Here is a 23719-nt window from a genome sequence, read left to right as displayed (position 1 = left end):
CCCCATGCAGCGTGCGGGCTTCCCTGGGCAACTGGAAGAGGCCTTGCAATCGGTCAGAAAAGGAAACATCTCTTCCCACAGAACTAAGTGTGCTTTTGAAACTCGTGTTCCAAGGGCTTGCCCGGATGGGAATGTGATGAGTTCAGATGGGTCTAGTGAACCGCTGAGGTCTGGAGCTGTGAGGGACGGCGTGCACGGTGGTGGGGTGTGGAGGGGGAGTTCTTTCTAAGCCCTGGAGGTTCATGACTCAGGGGCCAGCTGCCCACCCGTCCTCCTTCTCTGGTGCCCCTTCCCACGTCCCCAGAACTTACTGCTGGAGGAAGGTAAGCCCATTTCAGCTCTCTTGGCCAAACTAACACATTCTAACTTTTGACCCTTGACCTCTGGCCCATAACTCACAGCCTTGGCCAGGGAACGTCATCAGCTTCTACCAAAGCCCATGCCACGAGGGCCTGCCTTGGGCACTCCTGTTTGGGTGGTCTTGGTTCCCCTCCCTTCTCCTCATAGCCTACTAGGAAGCGGGGGAGGAGGAGAGTACTTGTCCTCTCAGAGGTTCTGGAAGGCTGGTAGAGGCTGGGTCCTCTGCTCTCTGCTGGCTTGCCCTGTGCATGTGGGAACAGAAAGGGCCCTGGATGGGTGAGGGTGTGGTTGAGGCAGAGCTTCCCACGAAGGCCCAGTTCCTCTGTGGAAGAGAGAAGTGCTCAGCACTGAGATGCAGCTGTTGCCTTGCAAACCTGCCACTGCCATCAGCCTCCGTGGGGGTGTGGGGTTTCGACTTCCTGGGGGCAGAGGACAGCCAGGCAGACTTCCAGCCCGTGTTGGTGAGCAGATGGGCAGCCGGCCACCTCTCCCTCCCAGGGGACCGGCCGCTCATCCTGTCCATTGTGTGGGAGCCTTTATTTGGCTGGGATGCTTGAAGCATGGATTCCTGTAGGGGATTTCCATGGAGTCAGTAAAGCACCCACCATCATGTGACCATTTCTGATCCTAGGTTCCGGGGCCAGGGCTGGCCTGGCGGGATCAGAGAGAAGAGATCTGGTTCCCAGGAGAGATGGTCCTATTGTGCTAGTCCAGAGAGGAGGGGGCAGAAGCTGTTAGTGAAGCACTCAAAATTCTCTGATGAGGCCCTGAGCGTCACAGTTGTCAGGGACAGCTGTGACAATGAGTCAGAGTTGCCCTGACTCCCCTTCTGCTTTTGTGTTAAGCTGGGGATGTGCTATAAATATTCGTGCAGCTCCAGATGGTGAGTGACGACGCCCCCTCATCCCTCCCTCACATGCCGATGGGCCCTGGATAGACTTGTCTTTCTCTGTGCCTCAGTTTACCCATCTGGACCACTTTCTTTAAATCTCAGAACTAGGGAAACATTTCAGCCCTTTGAAACATAAGGGGTAGTTGTTTTCAGCATTTAGTGAGCACCTGTTGTGTGCCTAATGTCATAGACAGACTCCTGTTCTAGAAGCTTGGTCTGCAAAAACAAGCCTCAGTCCCATGCAGTAATCAAGGAACCATTGAGGACAGTGTAGGAGCTTAGAGGAGGTGGCCGTCCCTGTTGCCTGGGGGGGGGGGGAAGGACAGCTTTCTGGAGGGGGTTGGAGCTGAGCCAGCCTTGAGGGAGAAAGGGATTTGGCGAGGCCAGGAGCTGCAGGCCAAGCATGGTGGTGGCAGCAGGTGGCATAGCAGAGCTGTGGGGCAGGAATGAGTGGGCAGAGCCGGTGTGTGGGGCAGGGGGCAGAGGCCCACAGAGACCCCTCGGGAGTCCAGCTGTGGCAGGACAATCCCTGAAGCAGTAGCATAGGCTCTCTCTTGGTAGCAGCGTCCAAAATGGATTTGGGGGAGAGGATGGGAAGCAGAACCATGTGGCTGCGACGGGCTAGTGGAAAGGCCCGGTCGGAGGGACTCTCCAGCTCTCTCCAGTCATCACAGTGTCATTCCAGTACCTACCGTGCATCAGCGCAGAGCAAGGCTCTTCACAGACGGGATCCTTGAATCCTTGCTGCAGCCTTATGTGGCCACATTCCTGACCCTCTGAGAAGCTAAGCAACTGGCTCAGAATCTACACAGCTGGATTTGAACCCAGATCTGTCTGATTCCAAAGTTTGTGCTTTCCCCCCACTGCTGTGGCAGAACTTGGGGATGAGCAGCTCTGCAGAAGCTGGAGGAGGAAGATCCTCAATTCCTGGCCTGGGAGCGGGGAAGAATGCTGCCCTTTTGTAGGAGAAGCCTCTTCCTGACATGGGTCTCCCTAGTGGGCTTGGATCCCGAAGCTTGGACCCCTGCACATGTTCCTGCTTTTGACTCCTGGCCGTGGCTGGGCCTCCCAGCTGGGGTGTAGCAAGAATCAGGCTGTGCCTGGGCTTGCTGGGTGCTGCAAGGCATCTTCTCCTTGCCTGGGGTGATGCACTGAATCTTTGGGGTCAGAACTCCCTTGGTGGGCATGGGGATGCGGGGATCCTCCTAGGGCCTGGAGCAGAACATGGGAAGAAGAGAGACAAAGAGTCCCTTTTACAGGTTCTCATCAAGCCAGTCTGCAGCCAGAAACTTCCAGTCTGCTTTTTCAGGACCCCTCTTGGCAGCTTCCCCGTCTGGGTGATAGGCTCGCTGCCCACCTCCATTCCTCACTCTGCCCCACCTGGCTGACAATGCAAATGTGTTGGGGGTGGTTTCCAGGGAGACGCTGGCTGGCAACTCTGCCAATGGCAGGGCCGTACCAGCTCTGCCCTGGCCCAGAGCCCCTTTCCCAGCCTGGGGCTTGCTCAGGTGGCCTGCCTGGGAGAGAGCTCAGTGTCCCTTCTAGACCCGGGAGGTTTTGGTGCAGATGATGTCAGAATAGGGTGGATTCAGCCTGGGAGGGTGACATGTGTTAAATATTCATCGTAAAAGCTGGTTTGGAACACCACGAAAACTGCTTTCATGCTGATGGAGAGTGTGGCTTTGGGGTAGACGAACCTCCAAAGCGGCTCATCCTCCTTGATATAAATCCTCCTCTTCCCTTTCCTTTTGGTCCTTTTCTCTTTTGTCTCTCCCCAAAAACCTTCCACTGCTTTTGCTAAAAGCAAAAACTCATTCACTTTAAGTCAGCGGTTCTTAACTGGGACATTGGGTAATGTCTGGAGATATTTTTTGATTATCACAGCTGGAAGGGGTGGGAAGTTACTGACATCTAGTGGGTAGAAGCCTGGGATGCTGCTAAACGTCCTACAGTGCACAGGACAGTCCCCTAGCTGAGAACGACCAGCATTGAGTCGTCTGTAGTGGCCAGGCTGAGAACCCCTGACCTAAGTCACCAGCTCCAGCTGCCACACATAGGTATTTACATTTTTAAAGCAACCCCCCTGGGCAGAGAACGGTGCTTATCATGAGCAGATGGATGCCGGGAGCTCTGCAAGAGAGACGTAAGGATGCGCATCCCTCACACGTGGCTCACAGCATGCTTTCGTGTGCAGCCCCTCACTCAGCATGCTGGAGGTCAGACTCCTGAAATCCGGCTTCTGGGGTGCTCCCATGGGTGCCCAGAGTGGAAAGTAGAAGTTTTAAACTAACAGACGCCATTGAGCACATGCTTCATGCCAAGCCTTGTTCCAAATCCTTGGCATCTGCCCTCACCTGCCATCCTCGTGCCTCTGCAGGCTGTGTTTCCTTCACATGCAGAGGTGAGTGGAGTTGGCCTCAGAGGGGTGAGACCATGCAGCAGCCAGAAGTGGCAGAGCTCAGGTCTTTCCAGGTCTCCACACTGCTTCTGTTTACACACAGGCAGGCCAACCTGTCATAAAGGCTGCTGTGTTTTGCAAATAGGTCGTGGGGGATAAAGGCTGAGCATTGTAGACTCGTGAAAGGGACTCTGTTGGTCTGAGTGGGTCTGTCCTTGTGCACTCTGGAGCCACCCTGCACAAACACCTGGGCATGAGGTAGGCTGAGTATCTAGGTCCTGGGAGAATGCCCAGACCAGCCTGTAGGCTCCAGGGAGTCCTAGAGGCAGCCACACCTACAAGAAGTGTACTGGCTAAAAGGTGGCCTGAAGTGCTCACTTGTAGTGTACATCAGCTCTGTGAAATATAGGGCATGATCATGAACTTGGTGGGGAAGGGATGGAGCAGCTGAGCCTGTGGCAACCAAGAAACAGATCAGGAGACTCAGCACCCTCTTTGCATCACCCCGAGAGCAGCCTCTGCCTGCAATGCCTCACTGGTGACCCTGGAGGCAGGGCTGCTGATGTGGCACGTGAATGAGCGTGGCACCCTGGCGAGGTCTCAGTGTCCCCACCCAGGGGAAACTAGGCCTAGCTGTGGCTACTGCATGGGACAGCCCCTGAGGGCTGGCGAGGGCAGAGATCTCAGGCCATAGGCAGTGGTATATTGCTGATACACACCTACACATGTACATGCATGCTCACATATAATATGTGTGCCCACACACGTGCAGACATATGCATATTTTTAATCACCCATGTGTACTACAGATGTATTTGCGTAGATACATGCACCAAATCAGGTGTGCACACATAGACAAGTTCACATGTTTGTGAACACATACACAGTGTACTTACCGTATTTCATCAGATCTAAGAGCCCATTGATTGCCAGATGCCTCATTACTTTATGTACTTAAGAAAGAAAAAAGTGCTACCAACTCAACTCTGATACACTGGCACTTTTATTATCATCTTGTGGTACTTTTATTTTATACTTACTAGAAGAGCCCTTTTAGCCTCACTCAGACTTAGATCTTTATCACGTGTTACTCTTGTACATACACAGATATGACAACATGAGAAATCGCTTGCACAGGCAGTGACAGCCACACCACAACTGCCACCTGGCCAACAGCGATTGTAAATGTGAGAAAAGAGGAGCACCTGGACTCAGGGGAAGGCAGCATAGTTCTTGGGGACCCTGGGTGTGGGAGCATGAGGCCTGCAGGGTCACCGCATGCCCTGTTGTTGAAGGGCCAGGGCTGCGGAGCCGAGGGGCTGCTCCAAGGGCCTGAGATTCCACGTTGCTGTCATCTTCCTAGGACTGAGAAAGGGCAGGAGAGGTCATTGGGACCATCCCCTGTCTTCAAGCAACGCTGGCCCATCCTTTCCCGGTTCAGAGGCAGTAAGTGAGCAGCGGAGGCCCATGAGTAGGTTAGGCCTCCAGAGGCCTGGGCTTGGCCTCTGATGGGGTATGTGCTTAGGGAAGCTTCTCCAGCCCTTGGGGCCCCAGGCTGCAGCCTGGACATTCCTGCCTCAGGCACCGAAAGTCTGACCCTCCCTTTGGGTGGGAAGACAGATGCTGAACTACCACGCCAAAAGAACTTGACCACAAGCCCCTGGGAGGGCCTGGCCATGCAGGGTTATAGGGAAACAGGGAAGAGGTTCTTGCAACCACTTCCTGGCTGAACAGGGAAACCCACCTCCACCTGCATTTGGAATCGAGGAAGTCTTTTTGTGATTGATCCAGAAGTCGGGGTGCGTGTTTGACAGTGGAGAGAATAATTTGAAGCAGGTTCTGGAACCCCAGAGGATGTCAAGGCGTGGGGAGCCAGCCTCTTCCTGTCCCTTCCTCTGCTGAGCTGCCCCCTTGCCCATTGCTTGCTGGCCCCTGGCGAATTCTCTCCTTTCCCATCCCTGGCTTAGGAAGTGTTTTCTCTCCCCCTTTGCCTGTGTTCAGGGCTCCCCTCCCTGGCTCCTCCAGCCTGCTCTAATCTTACCTCCATTGGACTGTCTTCTTCTCACCGGTGCAACTGCTCTTCTCAGCAAGACTAAATTATTTGAGGGCAAGGACTCTTTCCATATCCCCACCCTAGCCAGGGGACCACAGCTTCTGAAGTGAGGATGAGAAAACATGGATTGAAGAGCATAAGTGTGTGATGGGACAGAATGTTTGCAGTCAGGACTGCCTTGCAGACCCCAGGCCCTCAGAAGCTCAGTTTCTATCTGCTGCTTGTTGATGTTACACTGAGCCAGGCTTATGGGCCCAGGGTAAGCACCTGCCTCCCTCCTCTGAGTTGTAGACTCTCTGCATCTTCTCTGCTAGGCCAGAGAAGCCCACCTTAGCCACCTTGCTACAGAAACTGGTTCTGGACAGCAGCTGAGTGTCGTGGCCAGGAATAGAGGTCTTAGAATCACAGATATCTAAGTTCAAATTCTGGCCTTCCCACTTACAGCTGGGTGGCCTTGGGCAAGTTACTTAACTTCTCTGAACCTCAGATTTCTTGCCTATGAGGCAGGAATAATTCTTCTCTCCGTAAGGTTGTTGTGAGGTTGGATGCAAAGCCCTTGGCATTGGTGCCCGGCACACAGTAGGTGTTTGGTGAATAACAGCACGTCTCTCCAACCCTAATACTTTCTACCCATTCTCTCCCTTCTGCTGTTTTTTTCTCCCTTGGCTAGAAAGTCCTGATCTTTGCTTGCTTTTCTGGTACACACCCAGTGGCTATCTCAGGCCAGTATATGATGTCGAATCATAACCTGGGGGGTCCTGGCAGAGATGACCTTGAACTTGACTCAGAGCTGGGAAGCTAGGAAACTGTACAAACTGTTCTGTCCTGTGGGTATGTCTTGCACCTGTCCTGCCTTGTGCCTACCCATGGAAAGCAATTCCTGATCCCTGAGCTGGCTCCCTCACCTCACCCCTGCCATTTGGGAGTCAGTCATGGGCCGAGACTGATAGAACCAGGCCCTGGGTGCACAGCCAGCCTGGAGCCTGTTAGGGAGCCACCTGTGTGTGTGTGTTCTGGAGGGGCCGGGGTCCTGGCCTCCCAAGGAGCCCATATCTCTGGGCTGTGGCACCATGTGCCAGGCAGCCTCTACAGTTCCTACTGGGCATGGCAGCCCTATCCAGACACCTCCTTGGCCGGTGCAAGACCTCAAGGCAAGCTCTAGCTGAATCACAGACTCTGAGGTCCCTACTCAGGGCCTGGGGATAGTAGGACTGTGTGCAGATGAGGGTACCAGGGCACCAGAGAAGGACCAGACCAAGGGACTTGCAATAGTGGGGCCAACCCCACCTTTTCTTTTTTTTTTTTTAAATAGGGGAGAAAGGGAGTAAAATAGAAACACTTTATTTTTATTATCCTTATTTAGTATAGAAAAGACCAGACTAATTCTGCTCCTATGCCTCAAAATGATTCATTCCATTTGTACCTTAGGCTTTCTTTTGGGGTCATTTTCCATGTTTCCTGCAGTTCTTTTAGTGGGGTCTGAGTAACTTCCTCAGTTTTGATCTGATAATTCCTTCATTTCATCATGGTTCTTAAAAGATGGTTTTGCTGGGTACATGATTCTAGGTTGACAGTTTCTTTGTCTTGTTGCTTTGATGGTGTTAATTCAGCGTCTTCCCTTGTTACTGTTGAAAACCTGCTCTCAGCCCAGTGATCATTACCTGGTGAGTGATCTTTCTTCTCTCTCTTGTAGTAAGATTTCTCTGTGATTGAGGTGTGTTTAGAGAGCAGTCCCCGAGAGACTGTAGTCACTGTCTGTCCCCGGGAAGGGAGCAGACCGCTCAGTCAAACTTCAAGGGGGAGACTTATGCCAGTGGAGGAGGTGGATGATGGAGAGGCTGAATGGGGCTCACGGCCAGAGAACTTCCTAGCAGCCAAGAGCTCCCCTGCTGGAGGTGTGTGAGCCCTGGCTGGGAAGAAATTCCCTGGCAGATGGGAGGTTGGTGTGCTAGTTCATTTGGTCTGCTGTAACAAAATACCATAAACTGAGTTGCTTATGAACAACAGAAATTTGTTTCTCACAGTTCTGGAGGCTGGGAAGTCCAGGATCAAGGTACCAGCAGGTTTGGTGTCTGGTGAGAGCCCACTTTCTGGTTCATAAATGGCTCCTTCTTGCTGTGTTCTCACATGGTGCAAGAGGTGAGGGGTCTCTCTGGGGACTCTTTTATAAGGGCACTAATCCCATTCACGAGGGCTCCACCTTGTAATTTAATCACTTCCCAAAGGCCCCACCACCTAACACCATTGTTTTGGGGGTTAGATTTCAACATATGAATTTTGAGAGGACACAAACATGCAGCTGGCCTCAGTTACCTTGATTGCCAATGACCCTGGTTTCTCTTGGTGGCTCCACATGGCTCCTGCCTTGCTCTCTCCTACCACAAGCCTGTGCCCATCTCCTCCTAAGGGTCTATAACATCTCGGTCCAGAAATCATCCCAGCTGCCCCAGCAAGACATCCTTGAGCCCTCCTGCCCATGTGCACACCGTTTCCCTTTCCACCAGGATCCTGGGGTGTGGCACAAGCTTGGTACACCAGTTGCCTGAAGCCTGTGGTCTCTAGGTTGCTTCTGAGAGCCACGTGGCCTCTCCCAATGGGGTGTTCCTTCCCGCTTGCTCAGCATTTGCCTCTAGGTCAGTTACCTGGGAGTGGGAGGTGGCATCAGGAGGCCCCGCCCAGCCTCTCACCAGTGTTGGGCAGTTGAGCTCTCATTCTACCTCCTGCTCAGAGTGGCAGCAGCCCCCTCCCCAGTACCAATGTGGGGACCTCCCAATGTTCTGCAGTGGAAATGACAACTGTTGGAGCAAGAGTCATTGGAGGCCTGCCGAGTGAGGGACAGAAAGGAGGAATATGGCAGGATTCTGACAGGCATCTACATGGTTCACCCTACAGCAGAGACACATGGAGGTAGGCAATGGCCCTGCATACTTCCAGATGCCCAGGGGCCCCACAAATATCCCCACCCTAGTGTTCCAGTGACTCCACTCCTCTCCTGCCCCAGGACGGCTGGTGGGTTTACATGTGTATTCGTGGGGCACACATGCGTCTATGTAGAGCAAGCATTGCCCGTGAACTCATCTGTGGTCTTTCAGAGCACATCAGGGAGGAACGTGACACTGACCACACCCCAGGGTAGAAGGAAGGCCACGCTCCAGTGTTGGAGGGGCTGAGAAGGGTTGTTTAAGAGTCAGTCTGTTGCAGATCGATTACCATTTCAGCCATCAGCAAAAACTCCTTAGGTTGGAATTCCATTAGGGGCATCTGTGTGTGTGGCTGATTGGACCCCTGCCCCCTCCACTCTGCAGTCCAGCTTAGGACAAGCCTGGGATGGGTGGGTTGAGAAAGACACCGTCTCTTCACGCACTGGAGCATGTTGCTCCCACAGTGTCTTCAGTCCTGCTGGGGAGTGGCAGGGGTGGGAACGAAGGCCTGCTGCCTGCTGGACTCTCGTCATTCCTTGTGGTGGGGTGTTGGCAGGGGGTGGCTTTCCCACAGTGGGTGCTGGGCTTTGGTCTCACTCTTCAGTTGGGTTCAGACGTGGGCGCCAGGCAGGCCCGTGGCGGAAGCCTGATGCTGGCTGCTCTATAGTCTGCACATTCATGATTGGGGCAGCTGCCAGTTCTGGGCTCTGGGACGAGTGGGCTGGGGCTGGGGCTTGGTGGGGCGTGTGGCGTGTGCTGCCGTGGCTCTGTGCCCACAGCCTGGCTCCATCCTTGACTGGCCCAGGAGGGGTGTGTGGGCATGGGAGCAGGTCTCCTGCTCCCTCCTGGCTTTCCTCTCTTCCTGGGACTCTACTGCAGTGTGGCTGGAGCACTGTTTCTCTCTGGTAGACAATAGTCCCTTTGTGGGTTGTATTTTGGTTCCTTTACTTATGAGTAGAAAAGAATTGATGGCCAAAGGCCATGGGGTGATGGAAGTGGTGAGAACAAGAGTGTGAGTGAAACCATCCCGGCTCCTGGGGAGCCATGTGGGTGGCAGTCGGAGGTGGGCTCCATTTCCGCCTCTAGCACTGACCACTGACCATTCCTGTGGGTCCCAGTGCCTCGTGTGGCTCACATGCCAGCCCTGTCACAGCCATTATTATCCCCATTGTGCAGAAAAAAGAAACAGAAGTTCTAAGGGGTTACCTGCTGTGTCCCAAGCCACCCAGCTCATAAGAGGAAGAGCTGGGATTTGAATATGGGAGCCCCAGTAGCTGCTTCACCTTTGCTGTGCACTGACTCGCTGAGTGAGTCCTTTCTCCTTTTGTACAAGTCACTTCTCTCTGAGTCTCTCAAAGTCCAAATAGGAGATTAGTTACATAAGTGGTGGCAAATCACATGCAGACATTAGAGATTATGCTTTTCAATACACAGAATAATGTTCCATGAAACAAGCAAAATGCAAACAGTATATTCAGTATGATTCCGATTTTGTAAAATAAGACACACACACACACGTGGCAGGAAGCATATTAACCATGGTTATTATACATCCGGCTAATAGTAGTGTAGGCAACTTAATTCTCTTCTTTCGTACATTTCAAAATTTTTTTTTTTTTTTTTTTTTACGGTGAAGTGTTTTATATTCAGAAAAGAAGTCATTTAAAACAAATAAGCTAGAATATCCAGCAGGACAACTCAGGAGATGGGCATCCTCAAGAGAGGGTGAGCTCTCTATCCTTGGGGAGGACGAGCAGAGGCTGCGTGTCCCCCTGTCATGGACACTGTTCAGGGGCTTCCCAAACAGAGGACTGCAGAAGACTGGATTCTTGGATGAACTGTGCAAGGCACTGCCACATGTTCTTGAGTGTGCAAGAGAAAGAAATTACCTAGAGCAGTGCTCCTCAACGGGGGATCTTGTTCAGGTGCAGACCCTGATCCAGGCCTGGGGTGGGGACCGAGACTGCATTTCTAACAGGCTCCCGGATGATGCTGATCCAAGGCCATTGAGCACTTTCCACCCTGGACTTGCCCTGGAGAAGAGCCCACTCCTGCCTCCCCAGGGCCTTCCCGGGCACTCCAGGGCACACATTATTCCAGTGGCAATTGGAAAGGTATGCAGGGATGTTAGAATGAGCAGCCCAAACTGTGTTTCCCTGAGCCGGATGACATTTCTGGAAGAGGCTCTTTAGAGATGTGGAAAGATAAGAGTCTTAGTCAGAGTTGCTCAGTTTGAGACCAGGCCCTCCCACACACTGGATTCATGGAAAGAGCTCAGCGTCGGAATTGAGCAGTCTAGGATTTGAATCCCAGCTCTGCAGCTTGCTAGCTGGGTGTCCTTGGGCAAGACATTTTGCCTCTCCTGACGTTAGTTTCTTCCTCTGTCAAGTAGGGATGAGAGTGCTTGCCTCCTAAGCTCATGGTGGGGATGAAATGGGTACCATATGTTAGGGACCCAGCCCAGCACCTGGCACATAGTAGGCCCTGGACAAACACCTGCTTCCCCTTAAACTGCATTCTCTTCTTGCAGGTAAATGAGATTTACCATGACGAGTCCCTGGGGGCCCATATAAACATTGCCCTTGTCCGCTTGATTATGGTTGGCTACCAACAGGTAAACCCCCTTTTCAGTAGGCAGGGTTTGGAGGGAGAGGGGCTGGAGGGCCAGAGTGTTGGGCCAGCTATGGTGTGAGGTGGAGGGACAAGCATCCAGGAAACCGTGTCCAGATTCAGAACCTCGAGACTGTGAGAATTGAGGCTTCAGTGGCAGAGGCATTGGAAGTTGTAAGCAGGAACTTAGAGGTTCTTCAGTAGGAGAAACTGACAAGCCTGTACCTTTACTGAGGGAGGCCCCACTTGAGAAATCGATGGGGAAAAAGGACTTAGAGAGGGGCGGCAACTGATCCAAGTCCTGTCATGGTTGAGCCCTGGGGCCCCCGGCTCTGCAATCTTAGACCAGTCACTTATTGTCCCCCACATGGCGGCAGCAACAGAACTTTCCTCTAAGGGCTATTGTGAAGGTTAAATAAGACAGGAAACATAAAGGATGGAGGAAATGCTCAGCACTTGCTTTGCAGGTTAGTTGAGGGACTGGAAATAGGTGCGTTGAGTTTCCAACAGGCACATGGCACAGTGCTTGGCCTATGACCATTCCCTAAAGCAGGGTGGACTGTGTGCCAGCAGCAGAGTGGGGACAGCTGGTGACCCTGGGACAGGTACTGCAGTCCCCTGGGCCTCAGTGCTCCCCCCTATAAATGGGGGGAGAGCTGCTGCTGCATCCTGGGGCTCTGACCGCTTGCCTCACTGTTGTCCTGCAGTCCCTGAGCCTGATCGAGCGTGGGAACCCCTCACGCAGCCTGGAACAGGTGTGTCGCTGGGCACACTCCCAGCAGCGCCAGGACCCCAGCCATGCTGAGCACCACGACCACGTCATCTTCCTCACCCGGCAGGACTTTGGGCCCTCAGGTATGCAAGGTACTGTATTTGCTGTGGCCAGGTGTGTGCAGCCTGCAGGACAGAGGCTCGGCTTGAGGCTGGGCCTGGAGATGATGGGCTCCCTGGGGCCCACCCTGGGAAGGTTTGAATGGGCAGGACCCAGATGGACAGGTGGGCAAGCTTTGGGATGATTTCTTGGGGACCAGGAGAAGTAAAGAGGTTCCTAATCTGGTTCCTATGGTCTCAGTCGGGCCTGCAGGTGGCTGTGAGTGGTCATGCCCTGGACCCTGTGCTTAACATCCCAGAGACTAGCTGATGGAAGACCCCACAGTGATCTTTTCTTTAAGTTTTATTTTATTATTTTTAATTTTAATTTTTTTTGTTTCATTTTATTTTTAATTGACAAAATAATTGTATATGTTTATGGGGTACAATGTGATATTTTAATACATGTATACATCGTGCGATGATCAAATCAGGCTAATTAGCATATTTATCATCTCCAATATTTATCATTTCTTCGTGGTGGTAACATTTCAAGTGATCTCTTTTAGCTATTTTTAAATATACCATACACTACTATTAACTATAGTCACCATGCTGCGCTGCGCAGTAGAGCACCAGCTCCTCAGTTCCTCCTGTCTAACTGAAACTTTGTGCCCATTGACCACCATATCCCTTTCCCTGTCCACCCTCCACCCCCCATCTCCAGCCTCTGGTAACCACAATTCTCCTCTCTACTTCTATCAGTTCATCATTTTAAGATTCCACATGTAAAGGAGATCATAAGTATTCATCTCTCTGTATCTGGCTTATTTCACTTTATATAATGTCCTCTAGGTTGATCCATGTTGTCACAAACGGCAGAATTCCCTATTTTTTTTGAGACTGAATTGTATTGCATTGTGTATACATATGACATTTTAAAAAAATTTATTCATCCATTGATGGACACTCGGGTTGTTTCCATGTCTTGGCTATTGTGAATAATGTTGCAATGAACATAGGAGTGCAGACATCTCTTCAACATACTGAATTCAATTCCTTTGGGTATATGGCTAGCAGAGGGATGGTTGGTTATGTGGTAATTTTATTTTTAGTTTTTTATTTTATATATTTTTTTATTTTTAAAAATTTATTTATTATTAATATTATTTTTTATATTCTAAGATGTTGTTGCGGAGGAGCCCAGGACGCTTCTTGTGGTGGCTTGGTGGTCATCGCTGCTCTGGGTGTGGTCGTTGGGGGGCGTGGCTGAGGCCCCTGGCCCTCCCCTGTCCCTGGCTTGGGAGCCCAGGGGGCTTCTGGTCCTTCTAGGTGTTATAGGTGTTCTTTGGTGATGTGAGACCTTTACTAGTTAATATCAGACTTCGTCTCTGATCTGTGGGTATTTTGTTTTTTCTTTCAGTTTTGTGTTGGATTATTTGCTGTTCCCACTGCTTAAATTGCACTGGAACTAATTTGTTGTCCTTTTCTTACTTCTAAAATGGGGGAACTTCCTGTGGGAACCAGCACTTGAGCCCTGTGGTTGAGCTAAATTGCTTCATTGCTGCTGATTCTCTGGGGAAGGCTTTTTGTGCAGCTCAAGTTTAATTGTTGACCTTGTGTGTACTTCTGGGTCTCATGAGGTCTGGTACACCTGGGTTGTGTGGAAACTCTGGTCTTGGCCTGAGTCTTCAGCAAACTGCACCCCCTGCAGATCTGTATTCCTGACCACTCTCCACCGAGTGGGCCTGTTGCTGATTGGAGGGCAGATCAGGTGTCCATGCTGTGCCCCAGTGTTCCCCTGGTGGGCCAATCTCCCCCACACCCTGCACTCCAAACATTTACCATGGGATGGGCCCTGCACCGGTCCCTTGTGATGACTCACTGGCCTCTGAATAGCTCCTTTATTCACTTGTCTGTGGCCCCTCGCTCTTATGTGGGTCCATGGGAACCCTATTAGTAGTTTTGCTGGCCTGGGGACCACCAAGGCCTTCTTCTGCCCTGCAGACTCCAAGCAACTTCATATAAAGGGCCCAGCAGGCAGGGGCTTTTGCCAGCTCCTGCTCCATGCACTCACCAGGGCAGCCTTGAAGTTGTCGGGTCTCAAAACAGTCGGAGCAGTCCTTCCTTTCTCACATCGTGGCTTCTCCCCTTCATGAACTCTGTAGGTCTCTCCTCCTCTTCCCCTGAGCTCTAGTGGCCCTAGCTTGGCTGTTGTTGCTTTTTAATAGTTGTAAATTGGTTGATTTGTGGGAGAGATTGACACTGAGGACCATCTATTCTGCCATCTTGACCGGAAGCTCCTATTTTTAGTTTTTTGAGGAACCTCCATACTGTTTTCTAAAATGGCTGTACTAATTTATAATACCACCAACAGTGTGTAAGGTTCTCTTTTCTCTACGTTCTTGCCAACACTTATCTTTCATCTTTTTGATAAAAGCCATTTTAACAGGTGGGAAGTGATATCTTATTGTGGTTTTAGTTTGCAATTCTCTTATGATTAGAGATGTTGAGCATTTTTTCATGTATCTCTTGGCCATTTGTGTGTCTTCTTTTGAGAAATGTCTATTCAAATCCCTTGCCCATTTTTAAATAGGGTTATTTGTTTTCTTGTTATTGAGTAGTTTGAGTTCTTTCTATATTTTGGATATTAGCCCCTTATCTGATGTATGATTTGCAAATATTTTCTCCTAATTTGTGAGTTGTCTCTATACTCTATTAATTGTTTCCTTTACTTTTAGTTTGATGCGATCCCATGTGTCTATTTTTGCTTTTGGGTCATATCCAAGAAATCACTGCCCAGACTTGTTCTCATAGTTGTATAATTTCAGGTCTTATGTTTAAGTCTTTAATTCATTTTGAGTTGATTCTTGTATAAGGGGTGAGCTAAGGGTCCATTTTCATTATTCTATATGTGAATATCCAGTTTTCCCAACACCGTTTATTGAAGAGACTGTTCTTTCTTTATTCTGTGTCCTTGGTACATTTGTTGAACATCGATTGACTGTAGATGTGTGGGTTTATTTCTGGGCTCTCTATCTTATCCCACTGGTCGATGTGTCTGTTTTTATATCAGCACCGTGTTGTTGTGATGACTATAGCTTTGTAATGTACTTGAAATCTGGTAAAATGATACCTCTAACTTTGTTCTTTTTGCTCACGATTGCTTTGGCTCTTCGGGGTCTATTGTGTGTCCATACAGATTTTAGAATTGTTTTCTCTGTTTCTGTGAAGAATGCCATTGGAATTCTGATAGGGATTGCATTGAATCTGTAGATCACTTTGGGTAGTATAGATATTTTAACAATATGAATTCTTCTGATCCATTAGCAAGGGATATCTTTCCATTTATTGATATCAATTTCATTTTCTTTCATCAATGTTTTATAGTTTTCAGTATACAGATCTTTTGTGTCCTTGGTTACATTTACTCCTGAGTGTTTTATTTTTTTGATGCTATTGTAAATGGGATTGTTTCATTAATTTTTGTTTGTTTCATTAATTTTTTTCAGACAGGTCGCTGTTAGTGTATAGAAATGGTACTGATTTCTTTTTGTGTGTGTGTGAATGGTTGGCCAGTACAGGGAACCAAACCCTTGACCTTAGTGTTATAAGGCTGTGCTCTCTAACCAACTGAGCTAACTGGCCAGCCTAGTACTGATTTTTCTAAGTTAACTTTGTGTCCTGCAACTTTACTAAATTTTATCAGTTCTAACCATTTTTTGGTGGAGTCTTTAGAATTTTCTATATAAAGATCATGTCGTCAGCAAACAGAGACAACTTTATTTCATACTTTCCTGTTTTGATGCCTTTTCTTTCTCTTGCCTAATTACTCTGGCTAGGACTTCCAGTTCTATGTTGAAGAGAAGTGGTGAGAGTGGGCATCTTTGTCTTGTTTCTGGTCTTAGAGGAAAGGCTTTGTTTAGCTTTTTACCACTGAGTACGATGTTAGCTATGGGCTTGTCATATATGGCCTTTATTGTGTTGAGGAACATTCCTTCTATACCAAATTTGTTGAGAGATTTTGTTATGAAAGGATATTGAATTTTTCAAATGCTTTTTCTGCCTCTATTGAGATGATCATGTGCTTTTTGTCTTTCATTCTGTTAATATAGTGAATCACATTTATTGATTTGCATAGGGTGAACCAAGCTTGCATCCCAGGGATAAATCCCACTTGATCTTTCAATGTATTGTTCTTTCTTCAATGTTTCTTTTTTCAATGTTGATTCTTTCAATGTACTGTTGAATATGGGTTGCTAGTATTTTGTTGAGGATTTTTGCATCCATGTTCATCAGTGATTTGGGCCTGTAGCTTTTTTTATTGTCATATCTTTGTCTAGCTTTGGTATCAAGGTAATGCTGGCCTCATAAAATGAATTTGGAAGTATCTCTTCCTCTTCAGTTTTTTTGGAAGAGTTTGAAAAGGGTTGATATTAGTTCTTCTTTAAATGTTTGGCAGTATTCACCCATGAAGCCATCTGGTCCTTTGATGGGAGACTTAATTACTGTTTCAATCTCTTTACTCATTATTGGTCTGTTCGGATTTCCAGTTTCTTTGTGAATCAGTCTTGGTAGGTTATATGTTTCTAGGAATTTATCCATTTCTTTTAGGTTGCCTAATTTGTTGGCATATAATTATTCATAGTAGTCTCTTATGATCCTTTGTATTTCTGTATTATCAATTGTAATGTCTCCTCTTTCATTTGTGATTTTGAGTCTTCTCTCTTTTTCTTCTTAGACTAGCTAAGGATTTGTCAATTTTGTTTAGCTTTTCAAAAAACCAACTCCTAATTTTGTTTGTTGTTTTTATTGTTTTTCTAGTCTCTATTTCGTTTATACCTGCTCTGATCTTTGCTATTTCCTTCTTTCTGCTAACTTTGGGCTTACTTGTTCTTTTTTTAGTTCCTTGAGGTGTAACATTGGATTGTTTATTAGAGACCTTTTATGATGTAGGCACTTATTGCTGTAAACTTCCCTCTCAGAACTTCAAAGTCCAATGTTTCCTTATTAATTTTCTGTCTGGATGACATGGCCCATGTTGAAAGTGGGGTCTTGAAATCCTCTACTATTATTGTATTGCAGTCTGTGTCTCCCTTCAGATCTCTTCCTGGTTGCCTTATATATGTAAGTGCTCCAATGTTGGGTGCGTATATATTTACAATTATTATATCCTATCAATGAATTGACCCCTTTACACTATCTAATGACCTTCTTTGTTTCTTTTTACCATTTTTGAGCTAATGTCTATTTTGTCTGAAATAAGTATAGCTTCCCTGCTCTCTTTTTGTTTCCATTTGCTTGGAACATCTTTTTCCATTTCTTCACTTTCAATCTATGAGTGTCCTTTAAAGTGAAGTGAGTCTCTTGTAGGCAGCATATAGTTGGGTCATGTTTTGGGGAATCTTGCATGATACCACTATACCAGTGGCGCCGTTTGGGTCATGTTTTGTAATCCATTCAGCCACTGTATGCCTTTTGATGAAGAATTTGTTTAAAACTGGCTATTTTAAGCTGATAACAAATTAACTTTGATCACATACACAAACTCTACACTTTTCTCCCTCCTCCTCTCACATTTTATGTTTTGATCACAAAACTGTTTGTCTGAGAAAGTCTTTATCACCCCTTCATTTTGAAAGGGTTGTTGGGTATAGTATTCTAGTTCTTTCAGGATTTTGATTATATTATCCCATTCTCTTCTGGCCTGCAAGGTTTCTGCTGAAAAATCTGCCGATAATCTTATAGGAGTTACCTTGTATGTAACTGTTAGCTTTTCCTTTCCTGCTTTCTAAACTCTGTCTTTAACTTTTGAAAATTTGGTTATGATGTGTCTCAATGTGGGTCTCTTTGGATTCATCCTATTTGATGTCCTTTGGGCTTCCTGGATCTGGATTTCTATTTTCTTTTTCAGGCTTGGGTAGTGTTTTTCCATTATTTCTTTGAGCATTTTCTCTCTTTCTTTTCCCCCCGCCCCCTTCCTGGTATATTGATAATGTGTATGTTATGCTTGCTGGTGTCCCATAAGTCTGTTAAACTATCTTCACTCTTTTTCATTCTTTTTTCCTTTTGCTCCTCAGCTTGTATGATTTCCAGTGATCTGTCCTTGATTTCACTGATCCCTTCTTCTGCTTGATCTAGTCTTCTGTTGAATCCCTGTCTTGAATTTTTCAGTTCAGTTATAGTATTTTTCAGTCTGTGATTTCTGCTTGGTACTTCTTTATACTTTCTATCTCTGTTGAAGTTCTGTTTGTTCTTTCATGGCTCTCCTAACCCTGGTGAGCATCTTTATGACCATTATTTTGAATTCCCTGTTGGGTAAATCACATATCTCCAACACTTCTCCCTCTATGATGTTCAAGATGCTTTTACCCACACAGTAACCATCTGTCCTCATGGCGGTCTATAGGGCATCTAGGGTAGGGATTGCATGGGTTATGTGAAAGGAACTCTGTGCTTTACTTCCAGCTCCATCCCTCACTAGCCCAGTGACCCAAGATCACTTCATCTCTCTGGATTCTCCCAGCTGTTGAATGGGGAAAATAATATTGGTTTTCCTTTATTCCAGGGCTGCTCAAAAGGCCAAGGGGTACATGAAATGTCTGTGACAGAGAATTGACAACTATAAGCCCTCTGCAAACATATGCAGCTTTGATCACTCTGGTTCCTATATGGAGAAACTGAGGCACAGATTGGTGAAAAGGCTTGCCCATGTCCTATAGCAGAGAGGAGACAGATCTGAGATTCAAACTGGATCTCCAGCCCCCAAGTTGAGGGCTTTCTGTTTTTTTCTGATTTAATACTGGAAATGAGTCAGCCAGCCTTGCCTAACCATAAGGCTTCTTGTGTGAATCACTGAAGCCCCAAATGTGGTTTACATACACATAGACACACAGAGACACACACATACATGCACATACAGACAAATGCACACACAGACAGGCACACATACACAGAAACATTCCCACATATAGACACAAGACACAGTACACACATATACAGACACACACAGACACATGTGCAAACACAGAGACATTGTATACACACATACAGACACACACACCGGTACATATACACACATGTGCAGACACATGCACAGATGCATAGACACACACAGACATGCACACACACACACACACATGCATGTACATACATCAGACTAGAGCAATTCCCAGACCTCCACTCCTTCCCAGACACTACCTTCCCACTGCAGCCTCTCATTATACCCCCCAAAAAACCATGTCAAATAAAAACATTTCAGCAACTCTAAGATAGGTAGATAGCTCTGTCTGGTCAATTGCAGGCCCAGGCAAAGAGTCCTCTCTATTGTTACCCTGCTTCCCCCGACCAGTGTGCTCTTCTAGCCATTACTGGACCCTTGGGTCAGTCTTGCAAGCAGGTCCCTTAGAACACAAGCCCCACACACAGCAGTGCTTAGTAAATGTAGGTTGCAGCTTTTGCTGCTCACTGTCAGCTCTGCTGCATTGCCATGGTTCCTGGGTGGCCTTTCTGCATCTTTGCCTGTGTCTTTCCCCACCTCTGGCAAGTCATCTCACCTGTTCTCCAGGCCCAGTCCTGTGTCTCCCATAAGTCATTCCCTGGTCCCCCCACTTGGTTCAACCCACTTGGTTGAAACTATTCCCCTTCCCTTCTTCCAGATCAGACCTTCACCCTCACTTTGCTCCTTGAATTCTAGCCCTTTAGGCCCACTCTCAATTTTCCCCGTAGTCCCACCCCTGCATAGAAAGCGTTCAGAGCTCTTTGTTGACTGGCTGACTGTGGGACTGGAGGGAGGCAGCACAGAAGTAGAGTGTGCACAGGCTTGGGTCTTGCCTGGAAACTCCTTGTTTAGAGGTGGGGAGCCAACATACCCTGGGAGACTGTAGGCCACGAGGAAAACCATCAAGCCTTAGGACTTGGGGGCAGCTAGGCACAGGTTTGCTCTGCAGCACGTGAGACTTTGTGAGCATCCTTCTTCCTCCAGAGACTGTCCAGCACTGACCAGGTCAGGATGTCCCTATGGTGGCCACCCTGAGCACAGACCTCAGCATGTCCTACTTTGCCTGCCCATGACCTCTCTCTGCCCTCTCTCCCTCTCCCCAGCAGGGTATGCGCCTGTCACTGGAATGTGCCACCCCCTGAGAAGCTGTGCCCTCAACCACGAGGATGGCTTCTCCTCAGCCTTCGTGGTGGCCCATGAGACTGGCCACGTGTAAGTGGCACCAGGAAGGTTGGTGGGGCTGTCTGCTCTGTGGCTGTGGGCCACACTGTGAGCTCTGAGGATTTCTATGGGAGTGGGAGGCTTAGGCTCGAGTCCTAGTGTCGTGGGAGATGCCAGAGGAGCTGGTCTGCCCCTGAGGCGCAGCATCCCAGAGCTGCCTGTGGAGGAAGTCCCTGCCCTGAGGGGCAGGGAGCCAAGGGGCCCACAGCAATTCTATCCTGCCTTGGACCCAGCATCCAAATCCCAGGGCCACAGGGGACAGATGTGGCCCTGCCTTTGGCCAGGTCAGTGGAAGCGTCCTCATCATGAGCAGAGGCCTGCTGAGTGATCTCTATCCCTGGCTTTCCTCCATCCCATCCACATTTTGAGGCCCTTCTGAGACCTGTTCCAGCTGACGCTGGCGGTCAGTACTCACTGGAGAGCTGGCCTGAGCCCATTGTAAACAGACACACTTAGAGCTCCGACAGCGGGCCAGGCAGATGGCTGGCTTGCCTGATCCCCAGGCTTGGATTTTGTAGAGAGCATATTCATTCATTCATTCATTCATTCAAGCGATATTTATTAAGCACCTGCTGCACACCAGGCCCTGTTCTAGGAATGGGGCTGCAGTGGAGAACAGGACAGAAAAGCCTCTAGAGCTCTGTGCTGAGCAGAAACAAATGAGCCACTGTGTGCCTGGTGGTGATGCACGTATTCCACGGTCGTGCCTCCTGACCTTGTCTGTCCACAGAGGCAGAGCTAATCAATCCTGTTGCATTTCATCCCAGCACTGCCCCTCACTCACCAGGTGGTGCCTCCTCTCTGGCGCCTCAGTTTCCTCACCTGCGACATAGAGGCTGACACCAGGGAAACCTCTGAGGTCCCTCCCCACAAAGGGACAAGGTCAAGCTTAGAGGCCCATGAGTCTGCCTCCTGGTCAAGGCCAGATGCAGCCACCTGGGAGTGTTTAGGAAATTAGGATCAATGGGCTTTGGCATTAAATACTAACTGTAAAGAGAAAATTTTTAAATGTAAAGTATTATCATGGGAGGTGCCTACCACGTGCAAAGCTCTGTGCTAAGTCCTGTGAGGTCTTGGAGAAGCTTGAGGCCAGCACAGACTGGCTCATTAAATGAGACTGACTCGTGTTGAATGCAGCCTGGTCCTTGCACTCAAAGGCCTTCGGTCTGGTGGGGAGAGAGTGCATGGTGTGTGAGTTGATAATGGTGGTGCAGGTGGCCCCCCATGTGGAGGCCAGCCCTTGGGCTGGGCGATTGGGCCATGTCCTGGAGCAGGATTGGTACTTGGGCTGGCCTTGGAAGCTGTGAGAACATATGTGGGCAGGGTTTGAAGAGGGGTTGGGTGTCTGGGAGGAGAGAACAGCAGGAGCAAAGGCTTGGGAGGCAGCTTCTACCCAGCAGCCTTGGAGAGAGGGGTGGTACTCCCCACTGCATAGTTGGGAAACTGAGGCCAGGAGGTGCGATCTGCATTCCTGGTCAGGGCAAGGTTTCCAGCTGCTGTCCCGTTTGCCCATCTTCCCAGGGGTGGGCTCCCCAGGCGTGACTTAGGGCTCCCTTCAATTCTCCCCTCATCTTTCAGGCTTGGCATGGAGCACGACGGTCAGGGGAATGGCTGTGCAGACGAGACCAGCCTGGGCAGTGTCATGGCGCCCCTGGTGCAGGCTGCCTTCCACCGCTTCCACTGGTCACGCTGCAGCAAGCTGGAGCTCAGCCGCTACCTCCCGTAGGTCACATCTGCCCTGGAGGCCAGGGATGGGGGAAGCATGTGGCATGCCACTTGAGCAGAGGCCACACCGCTGGCTGTCTCCCTGGATCATTAACCCCACCCCTGCCTGGCTTGATCCTTCTGTGACTCTTCTAGTCCCCATTCTCCCCCTACCTGGCCTTAAGCACCCCTATTAGCATCACATGTGGGTTAGCCTAGCATTTCAAAGTGTGACCACTTGCATAAAATTCTTGTAAAAAATTCAGATCCCCTGGCCCCACCCAAGACAGTAAGTTAGATTCTGCTGGAATTGGACCTGGAATCTGAATTTATCAAGCACTGTAGGCGATATGCATGCTAAAGATTAGGAGCCACTGGGCTGGGGCTGGGGTACCACTGTCTCCCCAAGGCCCCAGAAAAATAGGCATGCCTGGGGGGTGCTCTTTCCTTCCCTCCTTCCCACCCCACCTGTGGCCCCAGCAATACACATGCCTTCCTGGTATGGCTGTTCAGCTCCTGGGGTCTTCCTGGATGTTGAGGTACAGGACAAATGTTAGTCTCAGGAGCTCAAGGCATGAGAACGGGGGACAGAATGGATTCGGTGGGGGCAGGTGGCAGCAGTGTAGTCATAATCTCATGCAGCAGCTGGCTGGGGCAGCCTATCCAGTGTATGTCCTGCATACAGTTATGTGCACAGAGAGCCCTCGAATTATCCATGAATCAACCCTTAATCTTGGCCATAGCATATCCCTCTTAGGTAGCAAAACTGATTCCCTAAGCCATCTACAAGCTGAGCTACTGACTCTAGTCCCAGTGCCCTTGCCTCTACTGCAGATGCAGCCCTTCCAGACACCACCACTGGCAGAAGTGAGGTCCTGCATGAGGGAGAGGCTCAGGGCAGCTGGGCACAGGGCAGTGGGTGCAGGATTCTGCAGGCTTTTTTTGCTCATTAAACCCCCAGCTCCTGGGAAGGGAAATTTTGGGACTGCCTGCCCTCAGACTGGGTCATCTCCCTTGTCCCCACCGGCAGCTCCTACAACTGCCTCCTCGACGACCCCTTTGAGCCCACCTGGCCCCAGCCCCCGGAGCTGCCTGGGATTGACTACTCAATGGATGAGCAGTGCCGCTTTGATTTTGGCACCGGATACCAGACCTGCTTGGCGGTGAGTACCCACCCGGCCTTTGCCAGGCCAGGGGCGCCAGGGCAATGTCCTAGGCTGGTCCTTCATGGGGCACCTTCCATACTGCTGGCCAGTGGGCCTGGGGATGTGCCTGCGGCCTTAGTGCCAGCCACCATGAAGAGTACAGGGTGAACAGGACCCAGGCCCCGACCAGAGCCACCTGTGGTGTCAGGTGTGTACAGTGGCTTGAGAATGCTTTAGCCCCGGGAAAGATGGTAACACAGTGGGACAGAGAGAGCAGGTGCTGATGGGATCCTGTCTGGGCTGGTCAGCTGGGGAGCTTATCTTCCAAGCAGTACAGGTGTCAGAGCAGGTGTTGGGCTCTGGCCTGGAGGACTAGTTCCCACACCCTCATGGGTTTGGCAGGATGTCTTGGTCTAACTCCCCACCCCAGTGAAATTCTGCTGTACCTACATATTACCTCTCTCCAGGGGGTCAATTCCATGCCCCCTGCCCACCATGCCTGAGGACATAGACACAAGGGAGCATAGGAGCATAGCCCTGTCCCTCTCCTGCAGGACAGGGCAGGGGGAGACCCTTGAGCCTGGAGATCAGCTAGAGGCACCAGA

At 49.4% G+C, this 23719-nt stretch overlaps 1 protein-coding gene across 8 annotated transcripts in view; it reads left to right on the top strand.

The window, feature by feature from the left end:
- The window catches only part of ADAMTS14 (ADAM metallopeptidase with thrombospondin type 1 motif 14), a 101257-nt gene that overhangs the window by 39661 nt on the left and 37877 nt on the right, over window positions 1-23719 (top strand). For 5 of the 8 annotated variants that reach the window (XM_063101823.1, XM_063101817.1, XM_063101818.1 and 2 more), the window contains exons 5-9: window positions 11155-11238; window positions 11942-12098; window positions 20151-20256; window positions 21844-21987; window positions 23000-23132. In XM_063101823.1, coding sequence (XP_062957893.1) covers window positions 11155-11238; window positions 11942-12098; window positions 20151-20256; window positions 21844-21987; window positions 23000-23132 — 624 coding nt within the window. Of the gene's footprint in view, window positions 1-11154; window positions 11239-11941; window positions 12099-20147; window positions 20257-21843; window positions 21988-22999; window positions 23133-23719 lie in introns of all 8 variants that reach the window. The other 3 variants (XM_063101821.1, XM_063101820.1, XM_063101819.1) reach the window with 2 other exon arrangements.

Source organism: Cynocephalus volans, chromosome 7 (genome assembly GCF_027409185.1).
Source record: "Cynocephalus volans isolate mCynVol1 chromosome 7, mCynVol1.pri, whole genome shotgun sequence".
Classification (NCBI taxonomy): Eukaryota; Metazoa; Chordata; class Mammalia; order Dermoptera; family Cynocephalidae; genus Cynocephalus; species Cynocephalus volans.
The sequence above is the reverse complement of the archived record's forward strand: the minus strand, read 5'-3'. Positions and strand labels throughout refer to the sequence as shown.